Raw genomic sequence first — 12518 nt, forward strand, 5'->3', positions numbered from 1 at the left:
TAGATTGCTGTGAGCCAAATTCTGTTGCAGTCTTCAGCGCCTGCAAATAGTTCAGGAAAAAATTCCACGGGGAGAGAGTGGGCACACGGAATGGCGAACGACGGAACAATATTGTAGAAATGAATATGAGACCACACAGAATGTATGGGGACTTACGTCTGAAAAGACGAAGACAATTTTATTTTTTGAGCTGGCTGCTTTTAAAAGGCTGAGGCTTGGAATGTAGGGTGCAAACTCTTGACATCAAAGAATCTGGGAAAAGAATGGAGGAGCCTGGCTTATATTAGCATATTAAAGAGCCGATACTGAAGGTGAAAAGGCAGTTTGTTTTGGGCTTGCTTTGTTTTGGGTAAACAGAAGGGAAACAGGTAATTTTCAGGGAAGTGGGAAGAGAGAGGAATGTTTTAGAGTTTTAGGGAGAAAACTGAAAATTGTTTTACTATGAGCTAAGCTTTAGGAAAAACCTGATCTTGGTGCCAAAGTAGCAAAAATTACAGGGAGCTGTTAAGTGGGAGACTTGGCGGGATTTGTACTGTCCTCCTTTGTAGGAAAGAATTTACTAAGGCCTGATTATTAATATTGGTTAAAAATAAAGAGAGAGATAGTTACAGCCACTTTTGGAATTATGGCCAAACCATCCACGCAAAGGGTCAAGTAATTTTGACTGCTCTAAGCGAGCCTTTTTGGCAAATAATTCCTTTTCAGGAGGGCACTATATCTTGTGGTGTGTGCCTCTCCGGAGTGGGATGTGGCAATAGATAAGGTGACTATAGTGGTAGTTGTTCTGTATATTTTCCATGGCCACACAGTTGATAACAATATCAGTCAAGCTGCAGAAAAAAGGACCATGAGAAGATTAAAATCTTGTTCTTGTTTTTTTGGGGGGTCACACCCAGCAGCAGGGGTTACTCCTGGCTCTATACTCAGAAATCACCCCTGGCAGGCACGGGGGATCATATGGGATGCCGGGATTCGAACCACTGTCCTTCTGCATGCAAGGCAAATGCCTTATCTCCATGCTATCTTTCCGGCCCCCTAAAATCATATTCTTACATAAGATGATTTGTAAAGGAAGAGATTAGTTATGTTTTGTTATAAATTAATTTTAGGAAAAGAAATTTCATTCCAGAACTAAAGTCATCTTGAAATGAGGAATTTAACAGTTCTTCCCTGGGCTCCCAAATGAGTCCCAAATGAGCAGCTTTCACTAACACCAGTGCTATAATAACCCAGGGACTTGAGCGTTTTCTGAAAGTCCCATCTTAGGGTCTCTTTGTGTCCCCAAGTGTTTGCAGACACTGGGAAGGCATCCAGCCAGCCTGCTGTGTTTCAAGGCTCACCCTGTGCCCTTGAGCAACCAGTGAAGGGCACTTGAGCCTTGAAGCGGCTGGTGCCAAAGCTTCTCCCTCATGCCTCTTACATCACAGATGCAGCGAATATCTTGGTGATGGGGGTGGAGAATTCTGCGAGAGAAGGGGACCCTGGAACCATGTTCTTCTTCAGGTGAGATATGAAGATCCTAACCTCTCCCCAAAGATAAGCTCTGGTCTCTGATGCAGCCCCAAAAGTCCAGGGGGTCTCGGGGGTACTGGCATTGATCCTCCATCCCTGACCTAGGGGGAGACTTGACAGTTTTAGGACTCACCCCCTCAAAAAAAACTGCTTGGAAAATAGAGATCGTGATTAGGGTCCCCACGACCCCACCACAAATCCTGCCAGGTATGATACCTAAGCACAGAGAGGATTAAGCCCTGAGCACAGCTGGAAGGAACAGCCAGGTGTGCTCCCCCAGAAAGAAATACCTGATTCCTGCTCTACTGGCTGCTGCCTTTCTTTAGCCCGACTGCGGCCTGCCTCTCGGGTCTCTGCCCTCCAGAGCTGAATGTACCTGCTCCGTCCGTCCCGTAGATGGCGCTCGCTTCCCTTCTAAGGGGGCCTGTGAACGCCAAAGATGGCAGAGTTAAGTGCAGGGAACATCTCGCATTGCGCCCTCCTCAGCCCTCCCTGAAGATCTGTGCAGCTCCTGCTTCTGCAGCTGAGGAAGCAGGAACATATGGGCCTCCTGTTGAGACCAGCTTGCTCTCTCCCTTCCTTCCTCTTGCTCTAACTCCTCAATTTACCGCCTGGAATAGCTCAGAGTGTCCCACTTTAGGGTCGTTGTGGGTTTTTTGTGCCTGCCCTTCTGTGGCTCTGCTCCTGACCATGTGAGGGTTGGGAGCTTTCCCAATAGGTGCTCTTAGCCCCTCTCTAATTCCCCGGATCCTTTATTCTTCTTCTTTTTTTTTTTCTTTTGATCCTTTGTTCTTTTATCTCCTATGGCCGAGTTGGCCTGTTGCGAGCTAAGGCAGATCTCAACTAGTTTCCTTAGACTGATTTCTTTACGACAGAATGGATTCAGCCAGGAGCAGAACGGTGGAGACACATGAAATCCTGCTAGGTTACCGGCATAGCTGTTAATTCCACAAATAGGTGAAGCATGAACTTCTGGGCGGTTGGCTGTTAGCAAGAGTACAGACGGTAGCTTTTGCTAAGCGAGTTCATGTAGAGACCGTTACGTCAAACCAGGAACGGATATTCTCCACCAGATCTGTGTGTAGTGCCGGTGTATACACGCAGGGCCTCACAGATGCACTTCACTGTGCCTATATATAATCTCCCTGGCCCTAAATTATATTTTACTAGCATGCTAAACACATCCTAGAAGTTCCCTACACCTGGCTTTCGATTTCACCCTTCAACTTAGCTAATGGCTTTTGTTCTTTCCAATTAGGGAAGGAGCCTCTGTTTTTTGGAATGTGAAAGACAAAACTGTAAGTACCAATAAAGCATAAAAGTATTAAGGTAATATTTTTCTAAGAGTAAATTATTAAGTAGGACTTAATTGTTAAGTAGAACTTAATGATCTAAGCCATTAGAAAACAAATTAACGGGGCCGGGCGGTGGCGCTAGAAGTAAGGTGCCTGCCTTGCCTGCGCTAGCCTAGGACGGACCGTGGTTCGATCCCCCGGCGTCCCATATGGTCCCCCAAGCAAGGAAAGACTTCTGAGCGCATAGCCAGGAGTAACCCCTGAGTGTCACCGGGTGTGGCCCAAAAACCAAAAAAAAAAACAAACAAACAAAAAAAGAAAACAAATTAACAGGATTAGAGTGATAGCACAGCGGGTAGGGTGTTTGCCTTGTTTGTGGCCGACCTGGGTTCAATCTCCAGCATCCCATATGGTCCCCTGAGCCCACCAGGAGTGATTCCTGAGCAGAGAGCCAGGAATAACCCGAGTAACCACATGGTTTGGCCCAAAGACCAAAAAATGAAAATAAAAAGAAGAGCAAACAAAAATATAGTGCCAGAGCACTTCTAATGAGGAAGGTCCCTTGCCTTGTGTGTATCCAACCAAGTTCCATCCCTGGCATCCCATATGGTTCCCTGTGCCCAGCAGGAGTGATCCCTGAGTGCCGAGCCAAAAGTAAGCCCTGAACACCATTTGGTATGGTGCAAGAAAGAAGAGAGAGAAATGTACAAATAACCCAATAATCCACAACTGACTTGAGCTGCTTTATGTGATATGTAGCCTACAGGTTTGATCTTTGAAAAGAGGCTGTATTTCGACTTTCTATTTCCTACCATTTCCATTGTCTGGGGACACACGGATTTTGGCAGCCTGACAGTTCTGGCAACATTGCAGAGTATGCTTTGCTGATGATCATGTACAAAATAACAACCTAAATTGTGCATACAGTTCCATAGAATTTGGCTGCACTGAATTTTTTATCTAATTTTCGAAAACTTGATCAAACTAGGAGATCATTTTTCCTGTAGCTCTAGCACAATTTGTTTAGCATGTTATTTTTTTAATTATTGTTTGCTTTTTGTTTGGGGGCCTACACCTGACTGTGCTCGGGACTTATTCATAGCTCTCTGAAATTACTCCTAGCATGGCTCAAGGGACCATATAGGTGCCAGGAAACAAACCAGGATCGGCAGTGTGCAAGGCAAGTGCCCTACCCACTGTATTAACTCTTCAGCCCCAACACAGCATTTTGTTTTTGAGAGATAATCTGATAGTTAGTATGTACAAAAGCTTTGTATTTAACTTGGTAATTTTATATCTAGAAAAGAATCCGAAGAAAAGATGGGGCTGGAGAGATAGCACCAGTGGTAAGGCATTTGCCTTGCATGAGGCTGACCCAGGACAGATGGTGGTTCAAATCCTGGCATCCTATATGGTCCCCTGAGCTTGCCAGGGGCGATTTCTGAGTGCAGAGCCAGGAGTAACCCCTGAGCACTGCCGGATATGACCCAAAAACCAAAAAGAAAAAAAAAGAAAAAAGAAAAAGAATCACTGTGATTTGTCTGTTTTTTGTAAAAATTTTTTTCTTCACTTTTTGCTTTTGCTGTTGATGTGGGCCATACCCGGCTTTGTGCTTTGAGATAATTCATGGCAGACTCAGTGGACCATGTAGGTGCTAAGGATTAAACCATGTTTGGCCATGTGAAGGCAGGAACCTTATACTGTACTATCTATCCTTATAGCCCTAATTTTTGCAAGATGGTAAAAAATTATACCAAGCCATGATGGTATAAAGAATAGTACCACCTGAGTACAGAGTTTGGAGTTAAGTTCTAAGCTAGCTTGATAGGACCCCAAAACCCAACAAAACATGCATCAGAAAAGGTTGGGGATTTAGTAAACAAGTAAAGGTACTAGCCTTGTACCCCACTGACCCCAGGTTAACTCACTACCTTGAGCTTGGATCCAGGAGTAGCTCCTGAGCACCAACCTGTCTGGACCCTACCTCCAAAAATGTGCACACAAATGAATATATCATCCTGATGAGTTGGGATTTGGGGGGGGGGGGGGCAAAGGTATCTGAATCACTGCCCATAGCACTAGGGTTACTCCTGACTCTGCACTCAGAAATCACTCCTGGCAGACTCAGGGACCATGTGGGATGGCAGGGATCAATCCCCCCAGTTGGCCGTGTGCAAGAAATACCCTACCCTGTTGCTCCAGCCCCATGGATTTGTTTTTTGGTCACATCTGGCGGGGCTCAGGGAGCAGATGTTACGGTATCAGGAATTTGAACCTAGGTTGGCTGTGAGCGGAACCAGCTCATTTACTAACCTCCTGCTCGCTCTCTCTCTGGCCCCGGATGTTATGGTGGGTTTGTCTTTCCCTTACAAAGTGTCCAGTAGAAGCGACTCCCAAATGTAGAGACGCCCCGAGGCAGGTGAGCGGCCTCCAGCATCCTCTGTGTCTTGCAGATGAAGCATGTGATGCGGGTGCTGGAGAAGCACGAGATCCAGCCCTACGAGATCGCTCTGGTCCACTGGGAGAACGAAGAGCTCAGCTACACAAAGACCGAGTACGCGGCTTTCTCATACTAGCACCAGAAGCAGAGCAGGAGACAATCTGAGAATGGGTTTGGAGGAACGAAAAGTAGCTGACACCAATGCAGAGCCCATGAATAGAACAAGCAGTAGGGCAAAGAGTAGCTGACACAATTGCAGAGTCCATGAATAGCACAAGCATTAGGGACCAGACAGGACTTGTGTGACCTCTTGGTTTTCCATGCATTCAAGCCAGTGGAGTAGATAATCTGTGCCCACAGTTTTCCCAAGTCACTGGAAAGTTGGCTAGGCCAGCTGATCGGAGGAAAACTCAGCTATTCCTTTGTCTTTTGTACTGTTTTTAAGTGTTTTTGTTTTGTTTATTGGACTACATTTGGTGATGCTTAGAGCTTATTCCTTGCTCTGCTCTTAGGGGTCACTCCTGGCAGTGAGTGCTGGGAATCAACCTTTGGCTACATGCAAGGCAAGCTCCTTACCAGCTATACTTACCACTCTGGCCTCCCCTAACACAGGGTTGTTGTTGTTGTTGTTGTTGTTGTTGTTTGGGGGCACTCCTGATAGTGCTCATGGATTACTCCTGGCTAGGAATCACTCCTAGCAGGTTCAGGGGATCATATGGGGTGCCAAGGTTTGAACCTGGGCCGGCTGGCTGCCTGCCTTACTTTCTGTACTATTGCTCTGGCCCCTGCAATTCCTTTTTCTAGCAAGCCCATCCTTTGTTGTCTTGCATTTGCTTTGGTGTGGTCAAAGAACACATAAGGGGATGGTCTTACAAGCATTGCTTGTGAAAATGGGGGTGCCCGTCGAGACATAGCAGTAATGATGTGGTGTTGGCTGCATGCTTATGAGTTTCCCCCAACAGGAAGTAAGATGGGGCAGGGAGAGATCAGCCCTTTGAAGGGCTTCCCCACTCAGCATCACTATTGGGTGAAAAGTGTAATCTGGGCCTAGGATGGGCCAGTTGGGACTTGGGTGCCTGGCTCGGGGAAGCCCCGCATGGTCCCTGACTCAGGGAGGCCCCACATGGTCCCTGACTTTCAATACTAGATCTTGCCCTCATTTCCCCAGCACTGTCAGGCTAGGCACCATGACATTGCTGCACCCCCGATCAACTCTTCAGGCCTACGCCTCTGAGCCAGGAATCACCTGGAGGCACCACCATTCTTCCCTCACCCTAAAACAAGAAAGAAGGGCCTAGGGGTAGAGAGCGAGCGCAGTGAGTGGACACTTGCCTTGTACACTGCTGAGCCAGGAGTGATTCCTGAGCACTGCAAGGTGTGGCCCACAAACTAAAATAATAAAATAACTGAAAAGAAGAGCAAGGCCAGTGTGATAGTATTATAGATAGATCACTGAGTGCAAAGTGAAGAGTAAGCCCTGAGTGCCTAGAATTTATTTTACCTAAATTTTGCCTAAAATCGCAAAATAAATAAAAATGTTTAAAAAAGAAGAAAAGTATTGAGAGAAAAGAGAGGGCAGCGGAGCTCCAGGAGACTGCGGCTAGACAAGAGCAAATGAAGAGTGGGAGGCCGGGGGAATAGTACAGCAAGGAGCACTTGCCTTGCACATGGCCAGCCCAGGTTCAATCCGACATTCCATGTTTCCACAAGCAGTGCTCACAGTTATTCCTGAAAATAGAGCCAGAGTAACCCCTGCCAAGTGTGGCTCAGAAAGTCCCCTCTCTGCCCCAACCACTCAAAACAAAATAAAAGAATAGGTGGGAGAAGACTGGTGAGCTCTAGTATCACCTAAGTGCTCCTAGTGCCAGCTCAGGCCCTGGCAGGAGCCTATGCTTACCACTGAGTCTGCCCTGTCCTGCCATGGTGTCCCTCTCGATGTTAGATCTTTCTGACCCTTTTTTCCTAGTATTTTGAATGTTTGAACACTGTTCTCATTTCTGATCACTTCCTCCAGCTCATTTCCTAGTTGTGGAATTAAAATTTTCCACAGAGACTATAAGAACATTTATAGGACTAGATATAAAAATTGCCAGAATAACCTCTGAAACAGGAAAAAGCAACAACTCTTTTTGTTTATTGGGTCTTTTTTCATTGTTTTTATTTTGGGGGGGGGGGCAATGTTTAGGCTACACTCCTGTGCTCCCAGTTCTCCTGGGAGTCCTCTGCAGACTTTAGACTCAGGATGTCCTAGGCCACCTGGGTACAGGGTGGCCACCATGCCCTGGGACTGACTTGACCCAGCCTGTCTGAGGGGACTTGCTTAGGACAAGATGGCACGGAGTGTCTGAAGCTGCTGAAAGATGCTTTTCTCCCTCCCGGCAGAGGCCAGTCCAGACTCCAGCGTGGGGAGATCAGGCTGAACTCAGAGCTGGACCTGGATGACGCCATCCTTGAGAAGTTCGCCTTCTCCAACGCACTCTGCCTCTCAGGTATGTTGCTTCATCCACTGTCCTGGCCAGGCCTGGCCATTAGTCACTGAAGTGGACCCAGCAATGTCTGACGAGGCCTCTCCCAGCTTCCCTGCTGGGAGATGAGACATAGCCAGGCCTTGGCTCTCTGTTTTTCTCTGGGTCTTGGGTGTAGATGCAAACAGGCCTCTAGAAACGGGAGCCACATCACAGCAGGTAAGGTCTTGTCTTGCACACAGCTGGCCAAATTTGGATCCCCAGCTCCCCAGATGGTCTCCCAAGCCTGCTAGGAGTAGCCCCTAAGCATTGTCACGTGGCCCCAAAACAGATTGGGGACCGGGAGCGGTGGTGGCACTAGAGGTAAGGCGTCTGCCTTGCAAGCGTTACCTAGGATGGACCTCGGTTTGATCCCCTGGCGTCCCATATGGTCCCCCCAAGCCAGGAGTAATCCTTGAGCGTCAACAGGTGTGCCCCCTCCCCCCAAAAAAACAAACCGAACAACAAGCCAAAAAATAAACAAAAAACAGATCAAACCAGAGGGCTGGAACCGTACTACAGCGAGGAGGCACTTGCCTTGCCCACTGCCAACCTGTGTTCAGTGCCTGCCACCCCGTATCATTCTCTGAGTCAGGTGTGACCAAAACCAACCAAGAAGGCCTCTGAGCTGGATGATCGAGCCCAGCGCTGTGAGGAACAGGCATGAAAACCATCTTGGAAACCGCAGGAAACTGAAAGCTTTTCTCGCAGTTGGTTCTCCGTGGTCTGCCCTAGGCAGTGACTCCACCACACTCAGCCGTCCCGTCTCAGAGGCCAGAGGAGGGTTCCCTGAGAATGGTTGAGAAGCTCTAAAAAGCCAGGCTTTTGCCCCAGCCCCAGCGCCAGGCTGCCCTTCTGGCTGGGTGAGAAGAACAGGACCAATCCAGCCAACTCCTCCATCCATAGACCACCGCTCCAGAGAGGACGGAGGAGCAGCTGGTCCCCTGCTCACTCTGTCCATGCTTCCTTACAGTGAAGTTGGCCATCTGGGAGGCGTCGCTGGACAAGTTCGTGGAGTCAATCCAGTCAATTCCCGAGGTAAAGGGGGCCAGCCTGACAGTCCTGAGGGTCGTCTCTCTGGGAAAATACGGATTCCCTGAAACAGTTACATGCTCAGGATGCTAAGCCAAGGTACAGCAAGCAAGCACTAGGAATGCAACCCTGACATCAAGGCCCTCCCCCACCACCACCACCCCCAAGAAAAGAATGACGACCCAGCCCTAGAGGTAGAGACAGGGAGCTGGGGCATTACATAGTGCTTAGGACGTTGGCCTTGCAGATAGCTGACCAGTCCGGGTTTGATCCCCAGCATCTTATATCGTCCCCTGAGCACCACCAGGAGTAACCTGAGCACTGCCAGAAAGAGGTAGACAGGCTGTATGTGGGGAGCCCTAGGTTTGAGCCCCTGGCACTGCACTACCTCTCCCTGGTTCTACTGGGTATAACCCGAGTGCCCCCAGATGGGACCAGAAAAAACTGAACTGGGGCCAGAGTGTTAGTATAGTAGGTAGGGAGGGCATTTGTCTTGTATGTGGCCAACCTGGATTTTATCCTGGCATCCCAGGAGTAATTTCAGAGGGCAGAGCCAGGAGAGCACTACTGGGTATGCTCAAAACCCAGAAAACAAAACAAAAAAAATTAAAAATAAAGTTCTGGGGGCCCAGAGAGATAGCACAGCAGTGTTTGCCTTGCAAGCAGCCGATCCAGGACCAAAGGTGATTGGTTCGAATCCAGGTGTCCCATATGGTCCCCCGTGCCTGCCAGGAGCTATTTCTGAGCAGACAGCCAGGAGTAATGCCTGAGCACCGCCGGGTATGGCCCAAAAACCAAAAAAATAAAATAAAATAAAGTTTTGGGGGCCGTGGGCAAAGCAAACACCTTTCTTGGTCAAGAATCAGGAGGAAAAGGGTGGCAGGAAAATTAAAATGTTACCAGAATATTTATAATCATGTGCACTACAGCTATTTTTTTTACTGTGAAGAGTCTCAGGAAAGAAGATCCTGCTCTTTGAGTGAGGATGTGGAACAAGGGTCCCAGAGGGAAATAAATTGTGAGGGAAATAAATAAGGGAAGGGAGCAGATTTCCCCAGCAAAACTGCAGTCTCTCTGAGTCTCGCTCTAGTGGTCTTTTGACTTGATTGTTTTGTTGTCCTTATTTGCATTGGGGGGCGGGGTCTTGGGGCCACATCTGGCAGTGCTGGGAGCTACTCCCTACTCCATGCTCAGGGATCCTGCAGTGCCAGGACAGAACCTGGGCCTCCAGAGTGCAGAACACATGCCCAGCCTGTGAGTCATCTCTTCCCAGCATGAAGATTTCGAAATTTCAGAGCAATGGGGCGAGAGGTGGTCCTCTGAGATGTTCCTTAAGACAAGTTATGCTGCTTCAGAATTTCTTTCCCAGTCCTGTCACTTAGTATTGATTGTTTTTCATGTTTAGGGACTACACCCAGCAGTTCTCAGGGCTTACTCCTGGCTCTGCAAGTCAGAGCTCACCCTCGGTGAGGTTCTGGGGGCCATATAGATGCTAGGGATCGAACCCAGATTGGCCATGTCCAAGGCCCACTGTATTGTTTCTCTAGCTCCTACTTGGTAAAGATTTATAAGGTTTTGATATATCTATCTTTCCTCCCAAATAGTCTTTAAAAGCTGGGAAGAAAGTAAAACTGTCTCACGGAGAAGTTATGCAGAAAATTGGTGAGCTTTTTGCCCTGAGGTAATTATTTTGTTTCCCTGTGAATGAAATGTTAGTCCTTTCATAATCTCAGAAGGCAAACTTTTGTGCTCTTGTGGGAACTGCAGCTAGTTTTGTTTCATTCATTGTAAGCTGGAACCATCCTTACCCATTAGAAGCACCATTTGTCTAGCTTAGAAAAATATCCAAAGAGATTTGATGTGCTCAATTGTTGTCATAAGTCGACCCCAAGCCCTGAGTAGTAGATGTTCTTTGAAGGGGAAAGTTTCAGCTACTGGGACTTCTCCAGGAGCTGTGTAACCCATCATCATGCTGAACAGACATGATTGCTGCTGAGGGGATGAGCCTCGCTTTAGTGGGTGCATTTTTGTGTTTTTGTCCTGTCACAGCACCAGACAACACTGAGAAAGGTGACGGTAGTTGTCTATAGAAAGGGACAGAACGAGAAGGGTGGGAGAAGACCAGGAATAAAGGGCCAGGGTGTGACTCAGTAGCTGAGCTAGTGTCTGGGATGTTTGGGTCCCTGGTTTTGATCGTTGGCACTGCCAACAAGAGAGAGAACCTAGAAGTAAACTTGAATGATTTCTGCTTTGAGTTTTTTGTTTGTTTTTTTGTTTTGGTTTTTGGTTTTTGAGTCACACCTGGCAGTGCTCAGGGGTTACTCATAGCTCTATGCTCAGAAATCACCCCTGGCAGGCACAGGGGACCATATGGGATGCTGGGATAAGAACCACTGTCCTTCTGCATGAAAGGCAAACGCCTTACCTCCATGCTATCTCTCCAGCCCCTGCTTTGAGGTTTTGAAAGCCAAAGATTACATGTAGAATCATGTGGAAGAAAAACTTTTACCATATGTATGCCGTAAGGTCCAGTATTAGTCCATGAGGTCCATCATTTACCTGTTGACACCACATGTATTCAGAGGACATATATGAGCCTAGATCCAATGGATGTGGCTGGGGTAAGATGTGGCCAGACGGAGGCCCTGAGATCAGTCTCTGCTCCGAGTAGCCCAGGCAGAACCAGCATTCCTGGCTCTGACCACTATTAAAATGCATCTGGAGGGGCCTGAGAGAGCACAGTGGGGAGGACATTTGCCTTACCTGTGACTACAAAGTTGCAGAGCCAAGAGTAACCCTCGATCACTACTGAGCGTGGCCCCAAAACAATAACAAAAAAGAAGAAATGGTGATTCTTTATACAAATAATACAAATACTAAAGATAGCTCAGATGTGTGGTTGTAAACTTTGAAGTTCTTTCACAGATTTTATTTACCTGTCTTTCATTTGGGGACACACCTAGCTGTACTTGGGGGCTACTCCTGACTCTATGGTCAAGGATCACTCCTACTGATCACACATGCAAAGGCAGGTGCCTTCCCCCATGTACTTACTGTCTCTCGAATCCTAAAGGGCAGCATTCTAAAGTGTTTTTTGTAAAGTACTATTTTATGTAAGATTTAAGACCTTAATTTTTTAACTATAATTTCTTAAAAATCTAAAAATGAATGTCACTTTCTTTCTTTAAGACACCGTATAAACTTAAGCTCAGACTTCTTGATTACTCCTGATTTCTACTGGGACAGAGAAAATCTGGAAGAACTGTATGATAAAACCTGTCAGTTCCTTAGTATTAACCGCAGAGTTAAGGTATGTATTTAATACTTCTGCTGAGAAAAGCATGCGGCCTGTGACTTCTCTGTGTGCAGAGAAATTACTCAAAATATTTATTGTAGTTCATGGTGACATTAGTGAATGTCGCACCCACCACTCCCTCAGGGGCCCAACCCCTCCCCACTGCCCCATCACCCTTCTGGTCCACCTCTGTAGAGAAATTGTGAGGTGACTGGGTGCTGTCAGAACAGGATCATGTGTTCAGAGCTCAGGCTGTCACTCATTGTGGCTGTCCTGGGAGTTGCTACGGAGGCTAAAGATGATAGAGTTTGGTTGGGGGCTGGAGATAGCACAGTGGGCAGGGTGTTTGCCTTGCACACAGCCAAACCTGGTTTGATCCATAGTCTGCCAGGAAAGATTTCTGAGCGCAGAGCTCCTCCCCCCCATCCCCGCAAGCACAG

General features: G+C 47.4%; 2 protein-coding genes across 2 annotated transcripts in view; one reads left to right on the forward strand and one right to left on the reverse strand.

Moving 5' to 3' along the window:
* MTHFD1L (methylenetetrahydrofolate dehydrogenase (NADP+ dependent) 1 like) overlaps window positions 1-12518 on the reverse strand; it is a 641585-nt gene that overhangs the window by 172570 nt on the left and 456497 nt on the right. The window lies entirely within an intron of this gene.
* The window catches only part of RMND1 (required for meiotic nuclear division 1 homolog), a 34813-nt gene that overhangs the window by 13862 nt on the left and 8433 nt on the right, over window positions 1-12518 (forward strand). The window contains exons 4-10 of the mRNA XM_049765379.1: window positions 1428-1503; window positions 2771-2810; window positions 5261-5361; window positions 7630-7736; window positions 8725-8789; window positions 10388-10464; window positions 11973-12093. Of these exons, the coding sequence (XP_049621336.1) occupies window positions 1428-1503; window positions 2771-2810; window positions 5261-5361; window positions 7630-7736; window positions 8725-8789; window positions 10388-10464; window positions 11973-12093 (587 nt within the window). The remainder of the gene's footprint in view (window positions 1-1427; window positions 1504-2770; window positions 2811-5260; window positions 5362-7629; window positions 7737-8724; window positions 8790-10387; window positions 10465-11972; window positions 12094-12518) is intronic.

This window comes from Suncus etruscus, chromosome 18, assembly GCF_024139225.1.
Source record: "Suncus etruscus isolate mSunEtr1 chromosome 18, mSunEtr1.pri.cur, whole genome shotgun sequence".
NCBI lineage: Eukaryota > Metazoa > Chordata > Mammalia > Eulipotyphla > Soricidae > Suncus > Suncus etruscus.